Source organism: Coenobita brevimanus, chromosome 5 (genome assembly GCF_032717465.1).
Source record: "Coenobita brevimanus isolate Jiangsu-jjx chromosome 5, ASM3271746v2, whole genome shotgun sequence".
NCBI lineage: Eukaryota > Metazoa > Arthropoda > Malacostraca > Decapoda > Coenobitidae > Coenobita > Coenobita brevimanus.
The window spans coordinates 6,733,674-6,756,659 of NC_136958.1; the positions used below are offsets into that span (position 1 = coordinate 6,733,674).

The window sequence follows — 22,986 nt, forward strand, 5'->3', positions numbered from 1 at the left end:
CCCACGGTCCCCACTGATGTGTCTTGGGGTGCAGGGAGTGAGAAAAGTTCCCCTGCATCCTGTCACACGCATCCCGATAAATTAATTACAAGAATGATGAAGGAAGGTCCATCGGGGATAAAACAAAGGCAATGGAGGGAGAAAAAAATAAAAAAGAACTGATCAATACAAAAAGCGTACGAATTAATGAGAAAGATGGCTAATTGAGAAAATCGCTTAAACCCAACACTGCTAAGATTTCGCACAGTTAAATATAGTAGTTTGACCGTAATGACGTCAGAGAGAGGAGGTCATCTTAAGGGGATTTTTTCCAGCTTAAGAAAATCCCTTTGGTAGTGAAGGGATTAATGACAGCTGTTTCTAACCCCCACCTGTTTGAAAATAGTCTCCAGTTTGAAGTTTATTTGTTTGTGGTAACGTGGATGAAATTGAAAAGACGCCATTTTGCTCTGACCAAATGTGTTTACCTGTTTCTGTGTGAGGGACCATAGCATCGAAAGAACTCGTTAACCGTCAGAAGAACTCGGTAACCATCGGAAGAACTCGTTAACCGTCGGACCCGTTAACCGTCTGGCTTTAGGATTTCCCACGACTGAGTATAATCGCCTCATTTTGCTTTGTAGACAGCAACAATAAGAGTGAGTGAGTGGCATCTGCTGTCATAGAGAGAGAGAGAGAGAGAGAGAGAGAGAGAGAGAGAGACAGACAGAGAGACAGAGACAGAGAGACAGACAGACAGACAGACAGAATTTTCATGTTTTGGTCCCTCTGGTCTTGTAACACTGCTGGACAGACTGTCGACAGATATTCCTCCTGGTTCAATGTGTTTTATCTTTCTCTGTTGATCCTCCTCCTCCCTTCTCCCCTTCTTCGTCATCATTCTCTTCGTCGTAGTCGTCGTCGTCATCATCGTCGTCGTCGTCGTCGTCGTCGTCGTCGTCGTCGTCGTCGCCGCCGCCGCTGTTTCTCTGTCCCTCTTCTTTCCCTACTCTTCCTCCTCCTCTTCATTCCTTCTTAATGCCTCTTCGTTCGCCTCTAGCATTGCCCCTCCCTAGCTTCATGGCCTTTTCATTCGATCTCTTCTTCCCTCGGGTTTACCTCTTTGCTGATTCTCGTCTCATCCGCTTCCGTCTTCTTTTTTCCTTGTTCTGCTTTTCTTGTTTGATTTTCCTTATGCGGCGTTCTTTGTCTTGCCCAGCTATCGTTGTCCCAGATTGTTTTGTTGGATTGTTGGAATTTTATTTTTTACAGGGGTATTGTGCCTTGACTTGAACTTTCATCTTTGTTATGCTATCATATTTTGTTTCTTTTATGCTATCCTCAACAGCATACCATGCCCTGCCTTTCCGTGTCCTTCTCACCTAATTTACTGTTTTCTCCTCTCCTTTACTCTCATTTTTTTCTGATCTTTCATTTGCTCTCCTCTCCTCTCTCCTGCCCTATCTATCCTTTCCGTGCCTTCCCCTATCCTACCCTACCTTACCCTACCCTACCCTACCCTACCCTACCCTACCCTACCCAACCCTACCCTACCCTACCCTACCCTACCCTACCCTACTCTGTTCAGTCCTGCCCTCCCCCCTGCCCTGCTTTTCCCTGCTGTTCTCTACCGTGCTCTATTCAATCCTGCCCTCCCCTGCCCTTATCTTTTGATCCTCTCTCTCCTACTCTGCCCAACCAACTCTAACCACCCTTGCTCAGAAAGTACCCAGCTGCTTCCCATAACTCCCCATACTAGTTTCATTTAAAAGGATAGCACAGATTTAGTTTATTGATGCTCGCCTCATACCCACCCTTCACACCCTAAGCATCCTGTTCTCTGCCATTACACCCACGCTTATCGTTCATTGCTTCCTCATGTGTTACCCCAGGTCATATTTACCCATGTTCCTGTCCTTCCATCCTCCCCATTATCCTCCCATTCCCCCATTCTCCCCATTATCCTCCCATTCCCCCATTCTCCCCATTATCCTCCCATTTCCCCATTCTCCCCATTGTCCTCCCATTCCTTCCTTGTCGCCACCACCACCACCACCACCATTTGTCTACGCGTCTTGGCCTCTTGACTATGATGCAACGCTCCTTTGTTACGGAACCGCGTGACGTGATGCCAAGGACCCTGGTTTTAACGCTCTAGCAAATGCAACTTATGTACACCGTTCTTGCCACCACTTGGGTACGGGGTGTAATATCACTGTGCCATAAATAATTCAAGTAGACAAAATTATACCCACATACTATTTATTCCTTTATTTATTTTTGTGTGAAGATACAGCATTTTCAGCCCGACTTGGACCCTCACCAGTTGTATCTTCGCAGTTTAGAGTTTATATTTTTACATTCGATACTCACGGCCCACTCTGTCTATTGATATTGAGGAATCTTGCGTGATAACGTGTTTCCCTTTTGAAGCGTGTTTCCTTCCTAACCCACGACCCCACACCCATCCCCTCGCAGCTCTAGCCCTTCGTCATCATCATCATCACCATCGTCATCATCATAGTCTTCATCATCATCATCATCATCATCGTCATCAATCTCATGCTTATGTGTCGAGTCTTTGGTCTTTCATATCCCAGACTTTGCCATAATTCAAACTCCACCTGCCATCTCCCTCACCCTTTATACATTTATCTACCTTCTCCCTTCCCCTGCCACTACCCCTGCCTCCACTTCCACCACTCCTACCACCCCTGCCACCACCCCTGCCACCACCCTGCCATCATTGCGGCCATCAGTGTCGTTGTGTGGTGGCGGGGACGAATGAGGTCGTGGGTCGTCTTGTCGTCCAGGGTTTAAGACCATATTTTTTTCGTCCTCTTTTAGTGTGGAATTTTAAGGTGGCTGAAAAATTGGATAATAGCCAGTAATTCCCCCGGACCCCCCCCCCCACTCACTCTCTCTCTCTCTCTCTCTCTCTCTCTCTCTCTCTCTCTCTCTCACACACACACACACACACACACATATTAGGTGATGGGTTAAAGTTGAACTGCACTGTACCATAAGTTATGAGGTTTCCAAAAGCTAATAGTGGAATTTTGATAATGTGTGTGTGTGTGTGTGTGTGTGTGTGTGAGAGAGAGAGAGAGAGAGAGAGAGAGAGTAGTCGTAGTAGTAGTAGTAGCAGCACAGGAATTTTCTATGTACCCTAATACAGTATAAAGAAGAGCAGGATGGCAGCAGCGGGGGACGGGCTCAGTCTGTGGCACCCTAAACTTACCCGCCGCACCCTCCAACTTTGACTAACGATGATACACTGGCTCCTCTTGCCTGCATACTTACTACACCGGCATGGCTGAGGTGTGGCGGGGCTGTGGGGAGGTGCTGTGGTGTGATTTGGTGAGGTGTGGTGTGGCGTGGTTATAGGTGAGGTTTGGGAAGGCTGTGGTGAGATGTAGTGTGGTTTGGTGTGGCTGAGGTGTGGCTTAGTGGTTTAGTGAGATGTGGCGTGACGTGGTTATAGCAGAGGTGTGGTAAGGCTGTGGTGAGTTGAGATGAGGTGTGGTGTTGTGTGGCGTGGTTATGGGGTAGATGTGATGTGACTAGTGAGGTGGCTGTGGTGTGGTGTGGTTATGGCGTAGGTGTGGTGTGGTCAGGTGGGTTTTGGTGTGGTGTGTGGTGTGGTGTGTTGTAGTGTGATATGATTTGTGGCTGTGGTGATTGATGTGGTGGTTAATCGTGATGCTCAGTATAGTGATGAGAGTCTGACTGTAAAGTGATGATGATGTATGTGTTGGTGAGGGAGTGTGATGATGAGGCTAAGGTGTGGTGCTGTGACGAGGTATTTAGCTGTGGTGGTGGCTGTGGTAGTGGCTGACTGATACAATGTGGTAGTGAATGTGATAGTGTGATTTAAAGAAGTTTTGAGTGAGTGAGTGTGATGGTAAAGAGTGTGTGTGTGTGTGTGTGTGTGTGTGTGTGTGTGTGTGTCGATGTGCTTAAATGTGGTGCTGTGTGGCGAGACTTTTAGCTGTGGCGGTGGCTGTGGTAGTGGCAACACGACTGCGGTTGAATATTAATGATTTGTTCCTCCCAGCTCGAGGGGTAGGCTGGCTTGGCGTGTGGAAGAAACAGATGGTGTGTCAAGCGAACAAACATTTAGACCCTTATTCCTTGACACCTTTTCCTAAGCGATTTATTTTGTTTATTACAGCTTACTGTACTCTTCTGTGTTACATAAATCCTTCCAATATCACCATACTATATTGTTTTAGACCCGTCTTCCCGAACACCTTTTCCTTAGCGATTTATCTGTTTGTTACACCTTACTGTCCTCTTCTGTGTTACATAAATCCTTTCAATATCGTCATACTCTCCATAAATAACGTATCAGTATCTTAACCAGCCATATCCAAAAATAAATCGGTAAGGAAGAGGTGTTGAGTATCTCCCAACACCTCTATAAATACTACACTTATGTTTGATGATGTGTGTGTTAGACCATTGTGTTAGATTACCAAAACTTCCTTCCCCCCCCCCTCTCTCTCTCTCTCTCTCTCTCTCATCCCTTCAGCTCACCCCTCTTCGTCCAGTACCCCTGCTCCACTCAGCTGTTTTTCTCCTTTTTTTTTTTTTTTCCAATTTTTTTGTGATAGTACTTCCTCGCCTTTTTTTTTTTTTTTTTTTTTTTTTTTTTTTTTACCAACGCCTTTTTTTTTCTCTCTCTCTTTCCGTCGCTTTCTTCCTCATTAAGACTTTTCCACCCTCTTTTCTTGCCTGTGTGTGTGTGTGTGTGTGTGTGTGTGTGTGTGTGTGTGTGTGTGTGTGTGTGTGTGTGTGTGTGTGTGTGTGTGTTTTCGTCGTAGCCACAGAAATGAGTTGTGATATCAGTTGAGTTATAGAAACACACACACACACACACACACACACACACACACACACACACACACACACACACACATACATTTATTATTCCCTCCAATCCTCTCACCACCAGTACTAAACCCACCCCTGTTTTTCTCTCCCCAGCCAACTCCCTGCCAAACGGGTTCCCTTACTTCCGCACGGAGCCCAAGACCAAGGCCGTGGAGATAGACCACACCGCCCTCTTGGTGTGCGACGCGAGAGGCAGCCCGGACCCCACAATCACCTGGTACAAGGATAATCGCCCCGTCGACCTCACCAACCCACGATACACCGTCCTCAGATCAGGTAAGGGACAGGTAGACCCAGTATTCTCCCTGACGCCTCTTCCTGTGCGATTTATTTTGCTTATTACGCTGTACTGTCCTTTTTTTTTTTACTGTAAATCCGTTGAGTATCATCCTACTCTGCATAAATATTGTGCAAAAGGCTATTAACCAGTCATAACCAAAAATAAACCACTAAGGAGGAGGTGTTGGGGAGCAACCGTACCCTACGAGAATGCAGGCGTTAGAAAATTCACTTGTGCTATTTAGAAAAGCCTAGAACAGCAGAGATGGTCAAGTGTTAGGTTGTTAGGAGAAATGTTAGGTTCTTACATTGTCTTGCCCTTATTTATAGTATTACCTTGTCCATCTATCGTCTCTTTATAATTCATCAGTTAATATGTCCTCGTCCTTTTGTAGTATACCAGCGGTACACGTCTGCAGAAAGGTGAATGATCGGACAAAATATCCCTTGTCACTCTGATCTTCCTCCCTTTGCTTAGCGTTGTTGTGGGTTGAAGGATTTCACAACTTCTTTCGTTATTGAGGGTGGGTATATGTGAGAGAGGTGGGTTTAGGGTGAGAAGTGATCAGGGTGAACTAGTGGGTGGGTGGGGAGGTAGTGGGAGAGGGAGATAGAGGAAGAGGGTGTAGATGGTAGGTGGATTGCTTTGAGGGTAACTTAAGAAGGTGAAGGGTGGAGAGCGAGGAATAAGGGTACCGGATGACTATACTCCGTTTTTTTTATTGAGGCGAAGATGAACTTGGCAGATTGGTGATTATTGGCTGAATGCAGCATTACTTCATAATCTAGCATTATTAACTGACAACAAATATCTGAGGGGGAAATTTGGGCTAGTAAATATTTTTTGGACGTGTTGCATTCATCCAGTCATCATCAACCTGTCAAGTGCATCTTCGCCTCAATAAAAAAAAATGGAGTATAGGATGAATTTAATGGTTCGTATATGAAAGGTTAAAGGTGAGGAGGATGGAGGGAGTGGAAAAGGTGAAGAGGGTGGAGGGAGGAGGGAGAGAAAGAGAAAGGAAGGTAGGGAAGAGAGTGGAGGGAAAAGGGAGAGGAATTAGGATGGAAGGTGGAGAGGTTGAAATGAATATGAAGAGAGTGAAGGGAGAGGGAGGGAGGGAGAAATGTGTAGCAAATGAATTGGTTAGGCGATGCTTGGAGCTGAGGAGACGGAGGGAAAAGAGAAAGAAGTTAGTAGGAGGAAAAAAGACGGAGAAAAAAAATGAAAGAGGTGTGTTTTGACGGTAGTGGGATGGATAGAGTGATTGAGTGAAGGGGAAAGGAGAAAGTGGAGGGAGGAGAAAAAATTGGAGGGGTGAGAAAATTGGAGAGTAAAAGGAGAAGGCAAGCAGAGAAGAGAGCAGGAGGAGGAGAAAAGTGGAGAAGAGAACAAAAGGAGGAGGAACATAGAGAAGAGAGCATGAGAGAGGTGGAGAAGAGAGCAAAAAGAGAGGGCTGGTTAGGGGGTAAGTGGATGGGAGGTGTAAGTAGTAGACTTAGTAGGAGCGAGAGATGAGGAGGAGGGAAGGGGGGGTAAAAAAGCAGACAGGGTGAAGGAAAAGTAAAGTGCGGTGGAGAGAGGGAGAGAGAGAGAGGGGGGGTTGGGATGTGATGTGGGCGTGGGCGTAGGGGTAGATGGGGGGGGCGGCCACCCACCTGATGTAAGAGCACCGCCGCCACAATTCCACTAAAACGTCCCGTATGGGTCTTGAGGGAGGCTGCGGTAGTCTTGCCTTTCCCTCCCTACTTCCCTCCCTTCCTCCCCCCTTCCTTCCTTCTTTCCTTCCTTCCTTCCTTACATATTTATCTACTTATTTACTTCCTGCGTCCTATGTGCATTTCTTCCTTCCATTTGCATTCCTTTCTTCCTTCTTTGACTCTCCATCTTTCCTTACTTTGTTTTCCTCTACTTCTTTGACTCTCCATCTTTCCTTACTTTGTTTTCCTCTACTTCTTTGACTCTCCATCTTTCCTTACTTTGTTTTCCTCTACCTCCCTCTTCCTCCTTTACTTCCCTCCTTCCCTCCCACTGTACGTACCCTTCTGTTTCCCACTTTCTTTTCTGCATTTTCTCTCTTCTTTTTTTCTTACCTTCTTTTCCTTCCCTTCCCTTCCCTTCCCTTCCCTTCCCTTCCCTTCCCTTCCCTTCCCTTTCCTTTCCTTTCTTGTACATTACTTTATTTCCTCTCCCTTCCCTTCCCTCTCTGTTTCCTTTCTTCTTTCCTTTCTTCTCTGTTTCTTCCTTCCTTCCAAACTTACATTTACTACTGGCTTTTTCTTCACCCTTTTATTTAATTGTTGACCTGTTAACTAACCCTCCCATTCTCGCTCCCTCATTTTAATGGTTCAGACTGTGTCAGAATCTTTCATATTTCCCTGTCCACCAACACTCATCCCCCATCATTCTCCCTCATTTCCCCTCATCACCACCACCACCGCGTCTCTTCATCCTCACCACCATCGCCTCCTTAATATTTCATTCTTTTTCATCGTCCTCACCACCACCCATCCCCACTATTCATTTCCCTGCCCACCAGCACTCACCCCCCTCATTCTCCCCTCATCACCACCACCGCTTCCCCTCATTCTCTCCCCTCGGCTCAGAATGGCCACTCCTCCACCCACAACCACCGAAGTGATTGTTTTATACTCTACTACCACAGGTCATCCCCTCAGTCCCCTCTGCCTGTAAAAGAGCGCATGTGGCCGAATTACCCTTGCGTTTGGGTTAATTTTTTCTGCATTTGAGCTGATTTCGTGTTGTATATGGATTATTTTCCCTGCATGTGGGTTATTTATTTTTTCTGCGTACAGGCTAATTTTTCAGCGTTTGGGCTATTTTTCTACATTTGGGCTAATTTTGTTCTGCATTTCTGCTAATTACCTCTGCCAACGAAATTCTCTCTCTCTCTCTCTCTCTCTCTCTCTCTCTCTCTCTCTCTCTCTCTCTCTCTCTCTCTCTCTCTCTCTCTCTCTCTCTCTCTCTCAGTTTGTCCAAGATAGCTCAAAGTCTTGTCGATGGATTGTAATGAATTTTATGGATATGTGGGTCAGGGAAGATTAAATCGGCGGTGAATTCTTCTGGTGTAGGCGATGGCGGAGTTGTACGCATTTTAGCTCAGTTTTTCGCTTTTGGGTTACATTTCTCTGCCTCCGAATCTCATATTAAGTTCGGTGGTCTGATTTTTCCCGTTCTTTTGATTGGGTTTTAGGGACTGGCTGTGAAGAGTGCATATGGCCAGATTGCCTCTCCATTTGGGTTTATTATTTTTGCATTTAGGCGCATTTTTCCTGCATTTTGGGCTACATTTTTCTCCTTTTCCACCCCTGCTTTGGACTAGAGTGGTCTCCGCTGCCTCTGCTTCTCGATTGGGTGTATGAAGTGTTTGTGGGTGTGTTACTTGCTCCTTGTGATTTTGGGAATAAGTAGGATGTGGGGTGCTCTCTCTCTCTCTCTCTCTCTCTCTGGTGATTGTAATGGCTTTGTCCATAGAGAGAGAGAGAAGGTGGGGGAGCGGGGGAGTTAAAGTTGTAGAGGGAGATATGCATAACTTTTTGAGAGAGAGAGAGAGAGAGAGGAAGGAAGGAGGGGGCAGGGGAACGGTGGGGGAGGGGATGCGGTGCAGGTAGAAGAATGGTCATGGGGGGGAGGGTGATGGGAAAGGGAGCAGGGTGGGGGTAGGGGGAGGGAGAGGGGGTGGGGATGAGGGTGGGGGTGGGTGTCGGGGGCGTGTTCAGGAGTGGGGGTGGGTGGGGGAAAGAAGTAATTTATCAAGCGGCTCACGTGGGCAGGCTGTGCAGTCGCTTTGTCATGCAGCCTGTGAGACCATGGACGCTGGGTAAATAGAAGCATGGACTGAGGGAGGGGGAGGTCACGCACACGAACGGTCATGCACAGGGGAGGGATGAGTCATGCACGAGGGATGAGGAGCTATGTATAAGATGAGGAGGTGTCAGGTATAAGGGGAGAGGTGTGTCATGGAAAGGGGAGGGGAGTTGTGCACAGGGGGAGAAAGTCATGCGCAGGGTGAAAGAAAAAATGCATGGAGGGAGGGAGAGATGCAGAAAGAGGGAAAGATGCAGAGAGATGAAGGAACATATGCAGAGAAAGAGAGAATGATGGAGAGAATGAGGCAGAGATAGATGTAGGGAGAGGGTGGGGGGGGATGTAGAGAGAGAGAGAGTGGGGGGGGGAGGGAAAGATGCAGAGAGAGGGAGGGAAAGATGGCAGAGAGAGAAGGACAGTCATGCAGAGAGGAGGTAAAGAAAAGTATAGAGGAAAGAGGAATCATGCACTAGGGATGGAATACTAGAAACATTGGGGGTGAATCATGCACATAGGCTAAAGGTGAAATCATGCACTGTAATGGAAAGTCAGGCACGGGAAGAGATGAGTCATGAACAGGGGAGAGGGATCATGCAAAGGGAGAGGGGACGTCAGGCACAGGGGAAGGGAGTCGGTAACAAGGGGAAATGAAGTCATGCACAGGTGGGGGAAGCGATGGGTTAGTTAATAGTAGGTGGTTCCTCTCTCTCTCTCTCTCTCTCTCTCTCTCTCTCGTCATGCCATCTGGATCACATCGCTCAATCTCTGTCACAGTTGCCTTCTATAAGGTCACAGTATACTAAAGTCTTTGTCACAGTCCATTTTCAGAAGGTAAATATCCACCAGTAGTTTCTCTGCCACCAGTCATACGGCTCTGTATTATGTGCCACAGTGTGTGCAAAAGTTATACAGCTGGGAATTCCGTACCATCGACATCTTGGCCCAAATATTACTGCAGCGTGGGAAGGATCGGTTGCACCTTTTATTTTTTTGTCACACGCTTACATCTTTCTACCTGTGCCGTCAGTTATCTGTTTACCCATCTGTCTGTTGCCAAACGCCTCAGTTCCTTAGGGATGACCACAAACAAATCGCCTTCATGTCGCCCTGTCTCTGTCAAATTCATCCTCAAAAGCCTTGATATCGCGAACGAAAAAATGTGGTAATGGTCACTCGGAACGTAGGAATATTAGAGGAGAGTTTCAGAATTATTCGTGATGTGGCTCTGAAGATATCTGCCGCCAGAACACCAAATGTCAGAGTTCATCCATAGTGGCCTGAACGAAATGCCTCCAAGCCCTCCATCACAACGTCGCACCACTCCCGTCTACCTCTCCAAGCTTCCATCTTTCATTTACTTCGCCTTTCTCATTCGTTCATAATCCTCTCATTCCTCCCTCTCAATCCTTTATTTCGCTAAACCCAGCCACCCCAGTACACTTTTTTTTTTTTTTACCACCCTTGTTGCTCCCACCCCCCTTCACTTTTATTGCACACTCGCTCATTCTTTCCTCATTCTTCATCATGCATCATTCTCCCATCAGCAAACTCTCCTTTCTGTCCTGCAATTTCATCTGTCCTTCCCTTGGCCAGTCCACACCAGTCTATTCTTTTTGACAGTTCCATTTCGCCTGCACATTCTGTATTTTACCTCCGTTCCCTCATCAGCATATTTTCTTTGCTAACCTCTCATTTCCTCAGTCTTTCCTATAACCAAGCCAAGTCATTCCATTCCTCCGAAACACTCCACTTTGCATGCACACTGTTCATTTAATAATCATTTCCCCATCAACATACCTTCCCCCTGCTAACCTCTCATTTACACAGCGTTCTTTTTGACGAGAACCACCTCAAGCCATTGTTTTTTGCCACTCAACCACGTAAAACCACCCCTCTTAACCAAATCAGGTGCTCTCACGTACACTCCCTTTACCTGCACACTTGTTCATTCTTTGTTCATTCTTCCACCAGGCACACTTTTAATTCGATCCACATTCTTCCCTAACCACTCATTACTTCACCACGACCCAACCACGTCAATACATTCTTCTTACCCACCCATCCACGTCAATTCACTCCTCTTCCTCACTCCTATTGCGCCCACTTCCTTTTTTTTTCTCATACTTTCAGTCATCCTCATTCTTTCCTAGCCACTCATTACCTCAGCACGACCCAACCCAGTCAATCCATTCTTCTTATCCACCGAACCACGTCAGTCCAACCCACTCAACCACTCCTATTGCACCTACATCCCCTCACTCTACCACCACACTCATGTTTTGCTCATTCTTCCTTTCATTCCATCCCCATTCTTTCCAAAGCGACCCTTTCCACATTAGTCTATTCGCCTTATCCACCCTACCACGTCAATCCATCCCTCTCCACCACTCCTATTGCACCCACGCCCACCCCACCTCTCCTTGCAAACTCGTTCATTTGATTTGGCTCTCAAATTTCGGGCTGGATTCTTTGCCTGCCTACCCTTACCTCCCCATCCGCTCTCTCTCTCTCTCTCTCTCTCTCTCTCTCTCTCTCTCTCTCTCAACAGGGCGGCTTTAACTTCAAGAACCCCGGTGTTAGAATTTAAATACTTGGCTACCAGTTTCCAATTTTCTTTTTTCCGTCTTCTATTTCCCATTTCCTTTTTTTTTCCGTGCCTTGTTTCAGCGACAACTTAGGTAAATGTGATTAAAATTGGGACGATAGTAGGACGATATTCATAGTCTGCGGCCCGAGTGGATTTTGTATGTGTGTGTGTGTGTGTGTGTGTGTGTGTGAGAGAGAGAGAGAGAGAGAGAGAGAGAGAGAGAGAGAGAGAGAGAGAGAGAGAGAGAGAGAAAGAAAGTTCTGAGGATTAGTTGTGTTTTTAAGGAATAGACTTCGACTTAGACTGAAAACGCTTCTTCTTGAAACGGGTTATATAATATGAAGTGGTTAATTAAAACACCGGTGTCATAATAATAATAATAATAATAATAATAATAATAATAATGATGATGATGATGATGATGATAATAATAAGTAAAACTAATGAAGACTTATAGGAAGATACACAAAGTGGTGATATGTTAATTTTGACAGTCTTATGATTGGGAAGTAGCATAGGAAGATTATTGTAGCGACGAGTAAGATTAAGAAGAATTATAACTGTGGATATTTTACTTACTATTATAGTATTTATTGGTGAAAAAACTTAGATTCTGGGAGTTAAATTACTTTAAAGACTAGCAAGATTGAGTTGTTGCTTTTTTTTGTGTGTGTAATGAAATGGATAAGAGAGAGAGAGAGAGAGAGAGAGAGAGAGAGAGAGAGATTAGCAGAAGTTAGAAGAAGAAGAAGAATAGGAAAATTTAAGAGATAAAGCTTTAAGATTAGCACAAGAGGAGGAAGAAGGTTAGGATTAAGATTGAAGATTAGCCTAAGTGATGATGAAAGATTAGCCAGGTGCTGAGGATGCCTGGATTTCCGTGCAGTGCTACCAGACTTAATCCTGCAAGCGGCTCTTACCTGGACTGTGCTATTTTACTCCGGGGGTCCCATCATCCATCATACTTTGCGCTCATTTTCCCCCCTCCCTGCCACGCCTGCCTTCACATTACCCTGTCCTGCCTCACCCTGCCTCGTCTGCTATCCCCTCGCTCATCCGGCCTCGTCTTTTTCCACCTTGCCTCATTGTAACCCTTGTCCTCCTGTACCCTGCCCCATTTCCTCCCCCTCCCTGCCACATCTGCCTTCATGTTACCCTGTCCTACCTCATCCCTGAGTTACCCTGCCTCATCTGTTACCCCCTGTCTCACCCTGCCTCGACTGTTACTCCCTGCCTCATGGTAACCCCCCTGCCTTGCCATATCCTGCCTCAGTTTTACTTCCCCCTGCCACACCGGCCTTCATGTTACACTGTCCTGCCCCACCCTGCCTCCTGTCTCTTCCCTGTTTCATCTCTAACCCCCCCCCCTCCTTCCTTCTCCTCTCCCCTTGCCTCACCTACACCCCTGCTCCAGCTGCCTTGATATTACCCTGCCATGCCTCACCCTCGCCCCATTTCAGCCACCTCCATCCTTCCTAACTCTTATCTACTCCTTCCTCTTGCCTCTTCCCTAACCCCTCTTTTATCCCCACCTTCTCCTTGCCTCTTTACCCCATCCCTCACTTTCTCTCACCTCCACATTAACCTTCTCCCCTCCCCCCACCCAACGCTGCTCTCTGTCCCCCACTCCACGCACCTCTTCATTTCCCACACCCACCTCTCATTTCTCCTTCATCCCCACTCCTCATTCCTCCCTCATCGTCACACCTCATTCCTTCACCCCGACCCCTCCCTCGCCCTCACCCAACTTCTCACCCTTACCCATCACTTGCATCCCTTTCCCCTTCTTCATCACCCGTTCCTCATTCTCCCTTTTTTTCTCCCTTTTTCCCGGCTTCTCGGTTTTTCTTCTCCCCCTCCCCCGTTTTATACCTTTCCTATTTTTCTATTTTCTTTCCTCCCCCTCTCTCTTATCCCCCCCCTCCTCCCCCTTTCCCTCATCTCTCATTCTCCCCTCGTTTTTTCTCCTCTTTCCCCTCCCCAAATCCCCTGACATCCCCTCCCTCCCCTCCCCCCTCCCCTCCTCACCAGGTATTTCACTCCCTCGCAACATTTTTTCTTTTTCTCGCCCAACTCACTCTGTTTAGCCACCCCCATACTCCTCTCTCTCTCTCTCTCTCTCTCTCTCTCTCTTTCTCCATCCCTTTTCCTTTTCTTCCTCCATCAACTTTTCTCTTCACCCATCCCCTTCAACCCCTTCCCTCTCCCCCTTTTCACTCATCCCCTTTCTCTTCCCACCTTTCCTCCTCCTCCTCCTCCTCCTCCTCCTCCTCCCAGTGGTCTTGTAGTGATTGCCTATGAAAACAGTAGCCAGCGGGTCCAGATCAATATCTCTACCTTGTGTTACGTCTTCTCTTCTTTCTCCTGTCCTCTCATATTCTATCTTCTTTTTCCTCCTCCTTCTTCTCTTCCATCTCTTCTTCCCTCTTTCTTCTTCTCTTCCCTCTTTCTTTTCCTCTTTCCTCTTCTTCCCCTTCGTCTTTCCTCATTTCTTTTAACCTGTTTTTTCTTTCCCTTCATCTTGCTATTCATCTTTGTTGTCTCTTTCCTCCTCATTCTCCTCCTCAGTTTCGCTCTTCTCTCCTGACCTATTTCTTTCTTCTCTCCCGTCAGTATTTTTCCTGTACTTCCCTTTCCTTGAGCTAGGGTTATTTTCCTTTTTCTCGTGTCCCTTTGCACCCTTCTCTTGTATCATCTTCTCTTCATACACCTCACTCTTTGCCACCCCTCCCTTCTCTTCCATTCTGTGCCCCTCCTTTCCTCCTCTCTCGTCTCTTCCCCACCCTTTCCCCTTTTTACGACTGTGTCCTTCCCGTTGGTCCACAATCTCTTTCCTCCTCTCCCCTCCTTCCTCTTTCCCTTCTCATTCCCCACTCCACCTGTACAGTTCCACACTCGCTCTTCTTTTTTCGGCCTTATCCACCTTCCGTTCATCTCTTCCCTTCACTTTCGATCCCTCCTCTTCCGTTCCTTTTCTCTTCCCATGCCATTCCTTTTCTTCCTTCCTCACCCCTCTTTTCTTCCCATTCCATTCCTTCCCCCCTCACCCCTCTCAACTCCCCCACCAACATCCCCTCTCAACTCCCCTCTCACATCCACTCCTTCCCTTTCCCTCTTTCGTCTCTCCCCATCCTTCCCATCCTCTCTCTTCTGTCCCCTCCCTTTTCCCATCCCTTCTCTTTTGTCTCTCCCTATCCTTCCCATCCCCTCTTCTGTATCTTCCCCTCCCTCATTTTCTCTTCCCTTCCATTTTTCCGTCACAAATAGTGTGGGTAGGGACTGTAGGTAGGTAAGTGTGAGTAGGTGGGTAGGTAGGTAGCTGGATGTAGGTAAGTTGGGAGGTAGATGTTTGGGTAGGAAAGTGTGTTTAAGTGAGCTTTTGGGTAAGTGGAGAGAGAGAGAGAGAGAGAGAGAGAGAGAGAGAGTGTGTGTGTGTGTGTGTGTGTGTGTGTGTGTGTGTGTGTGTGTAATTAAGAGCGAGCGCCGTGGTTATGTTGGAAGGAACTTTTAATGTGGGAGGAGGAGGATGTGGCCGGTTTCCGTGGACTTAATCTAAGCCGGACTGCCAGACCGTGTGGGTGGCTGCATTTGGTGAGGACGTGGATGCTTTAACCGTCATCATCACCACCATCGTCATCGTCAATCGTCAGTCATCATCATCATCATTATCATCATCGTCGTCGTCGTCGTCGTTATCGTCATATTCATCATATTTGTCATCACCTTTAACTCCATCATCTTTTTCATCATGATAATCGATTTTCTCATCATTGTCGTCTTCCTTGTTATCATCACCATCATCATACTAATAATAATAACGGTATTCCTGCTATTGTAACCTAAATTGGGTGGGAAGGAATTAAAATTTTGAGAAATGAAAACTAAAATAACATGAGAGTGCATTGCGGACATGTGCCACATCTGAGGACTGTGTGTGTGTGTGTGTGTGTGTGTGTGTGTGTGTGTGTGTGTGTGTGTGTATGTGAATTTCAAGTGCATGTGCGTGTAGGGAGGGTGGCGGGAGGGGCGAGAAATGTTGGGGGAGAGTGTGGGAAGTGGGTGAGGAGTATTGGTTTGCACTACGATAACACATTATTGTCACTACGGTTTCACTCAGCTCAGTATCTGGTAGAGACTTTTCGAACTCTCCTTAAAGCTGAATAAAATCGTCTGGAGGTAGCAAAAGTAAAATAAGATAGACTTCATTCAACTACAGGGATTAAAGGTGTGTGTGTGGATGAGCGGAGTCTTTGGGTGGATGCTAAGGGTATGTTGGGTGTGGATGATAAGGGTATGTTGGTGATTGTGTGTGGATGAGAATTACAGTGTGTGGGCGGGTGGTTGAAAGTAGTGGGTGATGAGTATGGTTGGTGGGTTGAAGTTAGTGTGTGTTGATGTAGACGGAGAGGGTGTGGGGGTGATCTGACAGAGTGGGTGCGTTGGTGTAGATTGAAATGGTGTGTGGGTGTTTTGTGGGTGAGGGCGAAGTGTGTGTGTGGGAGGCAGGGTCTGGCGGACTGAGAGGAGAGTGTGTGGTGGGGAGGGGGAGGGCGGAGAGGTAAGAGGATTTGAGGGGAGCCAGAGGGTGTGTGTGTGTGTGTGTGTGTGTGTGTGTGTGTGTGTGTGTGTGTGTGTGTGTGTGTGGATTGGGGACCATGAGGGGAGGGGGTGCTTATGTGGGGGAGAGGGGGACAGTAGAGGTCTACGAAAATGAAGCGATTTGAGGGGAAACCGAGGGAGGGGTGTAAATAGGGGTGGAGGACTGAGTGGGTGTGCGTAGGAGGGGTGGTGGTGGTCGGTGAAGGTGTAGATGAGCCGTGAACTAAACCAACCCTTCCACTGGCCCCAGAGTTGTGGCCGCATGCTGCTGGTGGTGATGGCCGCCCAGGGGACTCTTAACACACGCGCGTAATTAAATTAGCCTGAGTTATTTACATTAACGAGGAAAAATAACCCCAATATTTGTGGTGGGTAATTAGAGGCGAACACGTCACACATTTTACCCCATGCTAATTGCCTGTTTATGTTTGACGGGGCTTAAATTGTCCTCGAGGTGCGTGCCGGAAAAGTTGGCCGTGTTTTTTGACGACGGTCCGGCAAGACTGGTCCCCTTTTTGTCGCATCCCTTGAGCGGAGTGAAGAAAGCCGCCGTGGATTATGTGGTGAGAGCTGGTGAGGGTTAAACTGGTTGGGTAAAAGATGTTGATGGATTGGTTGAGGCAGTGACGTTATCCTTACCCTTGTTAGCATACAGGATGGATGTAATGATTGACGGAAGACACTATCCTCACATTGTTTAGCTTGACCTTTCGTAAACATTCTCAGGCCATGTAAACCTTACTCTCGCTATAAAATAGTGTAACATTGCTTACCATATACTGTACTTTACGGAAGATAGCCTAACCAAAGCTTAACCCCCTTCACCTTACCTTACCTCATCCAGCCAAACCTCACCCAGCCCAGTTTTATTTACCCAACCCAGTTCTACGTCGCCAAGTTAATCCTTTGTTAACCAAACCTCACCTTAGCTAAACTGATCCAACCCTACCCAATCCAACCTTACCCAATCCAGCCTCATCTGCCTACTGATTCAACCTCATATTTACTGAACCCAGCCGAACACAAACACAGCACAGCACACTCCAATCCAATCCAGTCCAGCCTAACCCAACCCAATCCAGTCCAGTCCAATCCAGTCCAAACCAATCTAGTCCAGTCCAATCCAATCTAGTCCAGTCCAATCCAATCTAGTCCAGTCCAGTCCAGTCCAGCCCTGCCCAGCCCAGCCCAGCCCAGCCCAGCCCAGCCCATTCCATCCCTACCGCGACTAACCCAAACCCCACGTCAAAAACCACGGCACCCCAAAATAAAAGGACCAGAAATCAGTATATATCACAGTAATGTCCCACAGAAATGACAGGCATCGGGGGGTAAAGAAGCCGCGTGTCAAAAAATTGCCTCAAAATACAGAGTTGTTCAAAAATGCCAGCACCACCACAAATACAGTGTGTGGCAGTTTTGTCTCGATTTTTAATACATCCCTGTGTGGAGTTGTGGGAGGGTCGGATGGAGGTAACTTTTTTGGCCTTGTTTTTGTTAGAGAGAGAGAGAGAGAGAAACACGCACCTTACAGCAGTCCTTCGTTCTGTCTCACTCTTCCCGACCCAACTCTGCCTACCCCACCCGCCCAACTCACCGCCTACACCACCCAACTCTCCGCCTCCCACCCAACTCTCCTCCTGCCTCACCCCCCAACTCTCCTCCTGCCCCACCCCCCAACTCTCCTCCTGCCCCACTCCCCAACTCTCCTCCTGCCTCATTCCCCAACTCTCCTCCTGCCCCACCCCCCAACTCTTCGCTTGCCCCACCCAACTCTCCGCGTGCCTCCCCCAACTCTCCGCCTTTCTATCGATATTCTTTACATTGCAGGTGTAAATTCTCACCTGGACTCTCACCTAAGTGGCCATAACGTGCCCTCAACATAGTGTTAAATGGGTGGAGGTATTTACGAGTGATATTATATTTTTTTTATGTGGACTTAATTTTTTGTAGTATATATAAACTTGATTTAAAAAAAAATATATGAGAAGTGAAAAAAATGGGTAGAGATCTATATGGGCTTTTAAATTCCAACTATATATATTCACTCGGACTTAATACCTATCTGTCTATCTATGGTACCTATACATTTATCTTTCATTCTGTCTGTCGGTCGGTCTATCTATCTGGCTGTCTATCTGTCTGTGTCTGTCTGTCTGTCTGTCCATCTGTATCACGTAAAGCCATAACATTTTTCTTTTCTGCCACTGAGCTTTTTTTTTTTTTTTTTTTTTATGCGAGGAAGAAGGAACCAAAGGCCATGAGCCCGCAGTAACAGTTCCCTCCAAGAGAAAAACAAAATACAATAGAGAGCCAAATTCAAGATCCGATCATTTTGAGATGCCTGGACACACTGCGTTTGAAAGACTGGAGATCATAGGCAGCAGGAAATACAGACAGAGCTACGTGAAATAAGCTGCTGAGGGTAGAAAATCTGGGCCAGGTTAAGGTGAAAAGAGCATAGTTGAGCCAGACCAGCCCAGCCTCTTGCCCTTAGCTGGACCGTGGGCTTGGTCTGCGGTAATACTTAAAAAGATGGTCTGGCAGAGGGCGGTGAGGGTCCAGCGTGGGATCTTGTCAGTGGGATGACTTCTTGATGGGAACACAGCCACTGCCGCCGCTCTCTCTCTCTCTCTCTCTCTCTCTCTCTCTCTCTCTCTCTCTCTCTCACACACACACACACACACACACACACACACACACACACACACACACACACACACACACACACACACACACACACACACACACACACACACACACACACACTCAATCGGTAGAGAGTTGATCTGCAGTCCTAACGGACTCGGGTTCAAATGGAACAGTTTAAGGATTTGAATTTCATAAATGTCAGACTTTACTGATCTACCAGAAGACCCGCTGATATGTAAAAGTACCCCTGCTAATACCAATACACCAGTCCTGTATGAGACAGCCCTAGCATGTTTTCAGTATGGACGGTAGGTGTTAGCGCCGAAGTGGTGATATGTAGAGGTGTGCGGTACGTAGGAGGACTACTGGGCCCTGAAAGCAGGCTGTGAAGCCTATACCCAGAGTCGGTCACATAAAAACACACACACACACACACACACACACACACACACACACACACACACACACACACACACACACACACACACACACCAGCCTGCATGTACTGTACGTGTTTACCGTGTTGACTCTGGACTTTGAGCCTTGTTGGTCATCAGGCAACATGTACGTGTGTGTTCGCTTCACGGGGAAAAAACATAACGGCAGAAAAGGCTGGTGGATTGGGTAGAGAGAGAGAGAGAGAGAGAGAGAGAGAGAATTTCAGCACCAACAAAAGGGATAGGTCTGGACGAGAAAAAAATCACAGTACTAATTGAGAGAGAGAGAGAGAGAAAGAGAGAGAGAGAGAGAGAGAGGAGACGTGTTGCGCCTCTTCCCTCCTTCGGTATATATAAGCTCCCACTCCCTACTCGTCCCCTTCCTCGTCAGTCGCCTCCACGCCCTGTCCCTGTAATTGGATTAAAATCTGATCCATCCTCAGCTCGTTTGCGTCTGTCTGTCTCCCTTTTTTCCGAGGTCAAGGGTGAGAGAGAGAGAGAGACAGAGATTGTTAGATGCCGTTGTGTTAAAAAGTCCGTTTTCTTCTTTACGTTTAGTGAGGCAGCTTTATTCTTACTTGTTGGGAATGGTTTGGATGTGGAATTATTGAGGCGAGATAGGCAGTGCAGCAGCTAGTGCTTTTCCGTGAGTCGTTGCCGGTCACTTTAAAAGCTTATATATATATATATATATATATATATAGATAGATAGATAGATATATATAGATATATATATATAGTTACTGAACTCTTATGCAAATGCGTTAGTTTCTTTGTGTAGCTAGCATACATTTGTTTTGCAAGCAATGACGTCCGTCCATTACCCACCAGCACACAAGAAAACACCTAATCTATCTATCTATCTATCTCTTCTGTCTGTCCATCTAGAGCCAGACGCTTTAATCCCGTAAGGGGTGGCCACAAAAAGTCGCCTCCATGTCGCCTTGTCCCCTGCCATTTCGCTGCCCTCCCCCGAAGTTCATTAATGCTAGAGAAAACAAAAATAAAGTGAAGCGTCCTGAGACATAATGGTGTTGATGACATACTCTCACATTTGATTGTGTGTGTGTGTGTGTGTGTGTGTGTGTGTGTGTGTGTGTGTGTGTGTGTGTGTGTGTGTAAGCCCAAAACTACTGAGTGATAATTTCGTAAGCATTAAGTAAAATGTCACACATAGGTTCTCCTTGCTTCCCGGAATAAGTGAAGAGTGTGGAATCTAAGGCAGATTACGGCCCAGACTTTTAGTGATTGGCTTGAATGTTAAATCGCTTGAACCACCGGAATTCTGTCGGGACCTTCATGAGACTCAAACTTGGTCCTCAGCGTGTTTAAGTTGGCTGGCAACCCGGTGCCCTAATTTTGTTGAGATGGGGGGGTCCGTAGGGAGGGAGAGAGAGACACCGGTTAGAGCTTGAGTTCTGTATTTTCTGTAAAGGTTAAGGCTCCACACAACCCGTCTTCAGAGAGTTTGAACAAGAAGTGATGGGTTCTGTCTTAAAGAAAATAAAGAATTCAAACTCCAACCTTTATCTCTCTCCCACCCACCATTTCCACTTGTTGCAATGGATCGTCTGTATGTCAGGGTGGTGAAAGGTGTGTGTGTGTGTGTGTGTGTGTGTGTGTGTGTGTGTGTGTGTGTGTGTGATGACGTTGAGGGACGTTGTTTTGCAGGAGACTAACACAGCCTTGTGGTGATGGTGATAATTATGATGATGATGATGATAATTATGATGATGGTGAATGTAACTGATTCTGATAATTACTGAAATAACGGAACGAGATAGTCTAGACACACAGGATAACACTTTCAGAGTCTTGATAAAGTGTTTTCTGCTGACAGTGATACGGGGTAGATATAAAAACTAATGTGTCAAGAGGTCTTTTCGAGAAGAGTGCAGTCTGTTTCCATATAAATCACACACATTAAAGAGGGTTTCCTAGCAGGGTACACCTCCTGCCTTTATGTAAGAGGAGTGCAGGGCGGTACTTTTGAAGGATTACGTAAAGAGGGAGGTGAGGTGCCTTTTATTGTTCCTGTTTATACTGGTACAGCTTCCTAAAATTTTATCCAATATACCCTTAAAATTTTCTAGAATACACCAGAAATACCCAGTACACGCTCCCTTGTATCAGGTTCAGCGTTGGGTATATATAACTCTAAATTCACATAAAAGTAATGGTGAATGTACTTGGTAATTTGCCCGTAATTCCTTCCAAACCTGTACATTTGTTGGAATGACTTAGCCTCAGCAGGATTCGGTGTAAAAGAGAGAGAGAGAGAGAGAGAGCGCCAAGGTTTTGAGAGTAAATGTAGGTATATAACGGTTGAAAGAGAGAGAGAGAGAGAAAGGGTTTTTGGACTAAAATGAATATATAAAAGGAGTGAGCGAGCCAAGGTTTTGAGAGTAAATGTAGGTATATAAAGATTGAGAGAGAGAGAGAGAGAGAGCGAGAGCGTTCAAGGTTACAAACAACAGGGACGCTAAAATACTCTGTCAGAATTGTTGAAGAAAAACGCAACTTTCATCCCAGCCAGCATTTAGTGTATAACCCAGGCCTGAAAAATGCTGAATTCTTCTTTTCTGTTTCACGAATAAATTCCCGGAGATAACAAATAATGATTAAGCGAAACATTGCGGTGTGTTATTTATTTATGCAACAGAGCCACAGTTTCGTAAAAAAAAGAAAAAAAGAAAAGTTGCAAGCGCCAGGAAAGAATTTGAATATTTGGGGAGGCAAAGAAAAATTTAATTCGAATAATCCTTTAGCAGAGCCACTGACAGAAATATGTTGGAAATTTAAATTGAAATGGAGATGGTGTTGCGCCCAAGTTTCTGGAGGTGAGGGAGGCTGGGTGTGGCGGAGTGTGTGGGGTTGGGTGTGGTGGTGTGTGGTGTGGTGTGGGGGTTTATGGGATGGGGTATGTGGTGTGGTGTGGGGGTTTGTGGGATGGGGTATGTGTTGTGGTGTGGGGGTATATGGGATGGGGTGAGGTTTAGCATCGTGAAATAAGGTGTAGTGAGGTAGAGGGGAATGTGTGTAGGGATGGTGAAGTTAAGGTGCTGTGTGGCGAGGCTGTGTAGTAGGGTGTTGTAGTGGTTGGGTGTAGTGGGGTGGTGTGAGGTGGCAGAATGGGGTTTTATGGTGGAGTAGAGAGAGAGAGAGAGAGAGAGAGAGAGAGAGAGAGAGAGAGATAGAATATTAAGCGCAATCCAATATCATGATTATGTATATACTAAGTCAGACTCATTTCCTAAGCATGGAGAAAGTAAGGAGATTAGGTTATCCTCAAGGGGAACTAGGAGAAACACACCCTACAATACCCCACACCCTTCAATACCCCACACCCTTCAATACCCCACACCCTACAATACCCCACACCCTACAGTACCCCACACCCTACAATACCCCACACCCTTCAATACCCCACACCCTTCAATACCCCACACCATACAATACTCCACACCTAACAGTACTTACACCCTGAATACTCCACACCCTAGAATTCTTCACACCCTACACTATCCACACCCTGAGATACTTTTGCGGGGTCCGAGACACACCTCCACCCTAACCGGATATCTTGCTGGAACGTGGGTATATCCGATAAAAGCTTTCGGATTCCCCACCACCACCACCGCCACCTCCACCACTACCACACCACCCCCACCACTACTACCCCCCTCCCCCCTCCCTCCACCACCACCCTGTCCCTGTCGGAGTGGTGT

General features: G+C 46.6%; 1 protein-coding gene across 1 annotated transcript in view; it reads left to right on the forward strand.

Annotated features, from left to right (window-relative positions):
• Lar (tyrosine-protein phosphatase Lar) overlaps window positions 1-22,986 on the forward strand; it is a 608,447-nt gene that overhangs the window by 356,842 nt on the left and 228,619 nt on the right. The window contains exon 4 of the mRNA XM_080270406.1: window positions 4,969-5,151. Within this exon, the coding sequence (XP_080126532.1) occupies window positions 4,969-5,151 (183 nt within the window). The remainder of the gene's footprint in view (window positions 1-4,968; window positions 5,152-22,986) is intronic.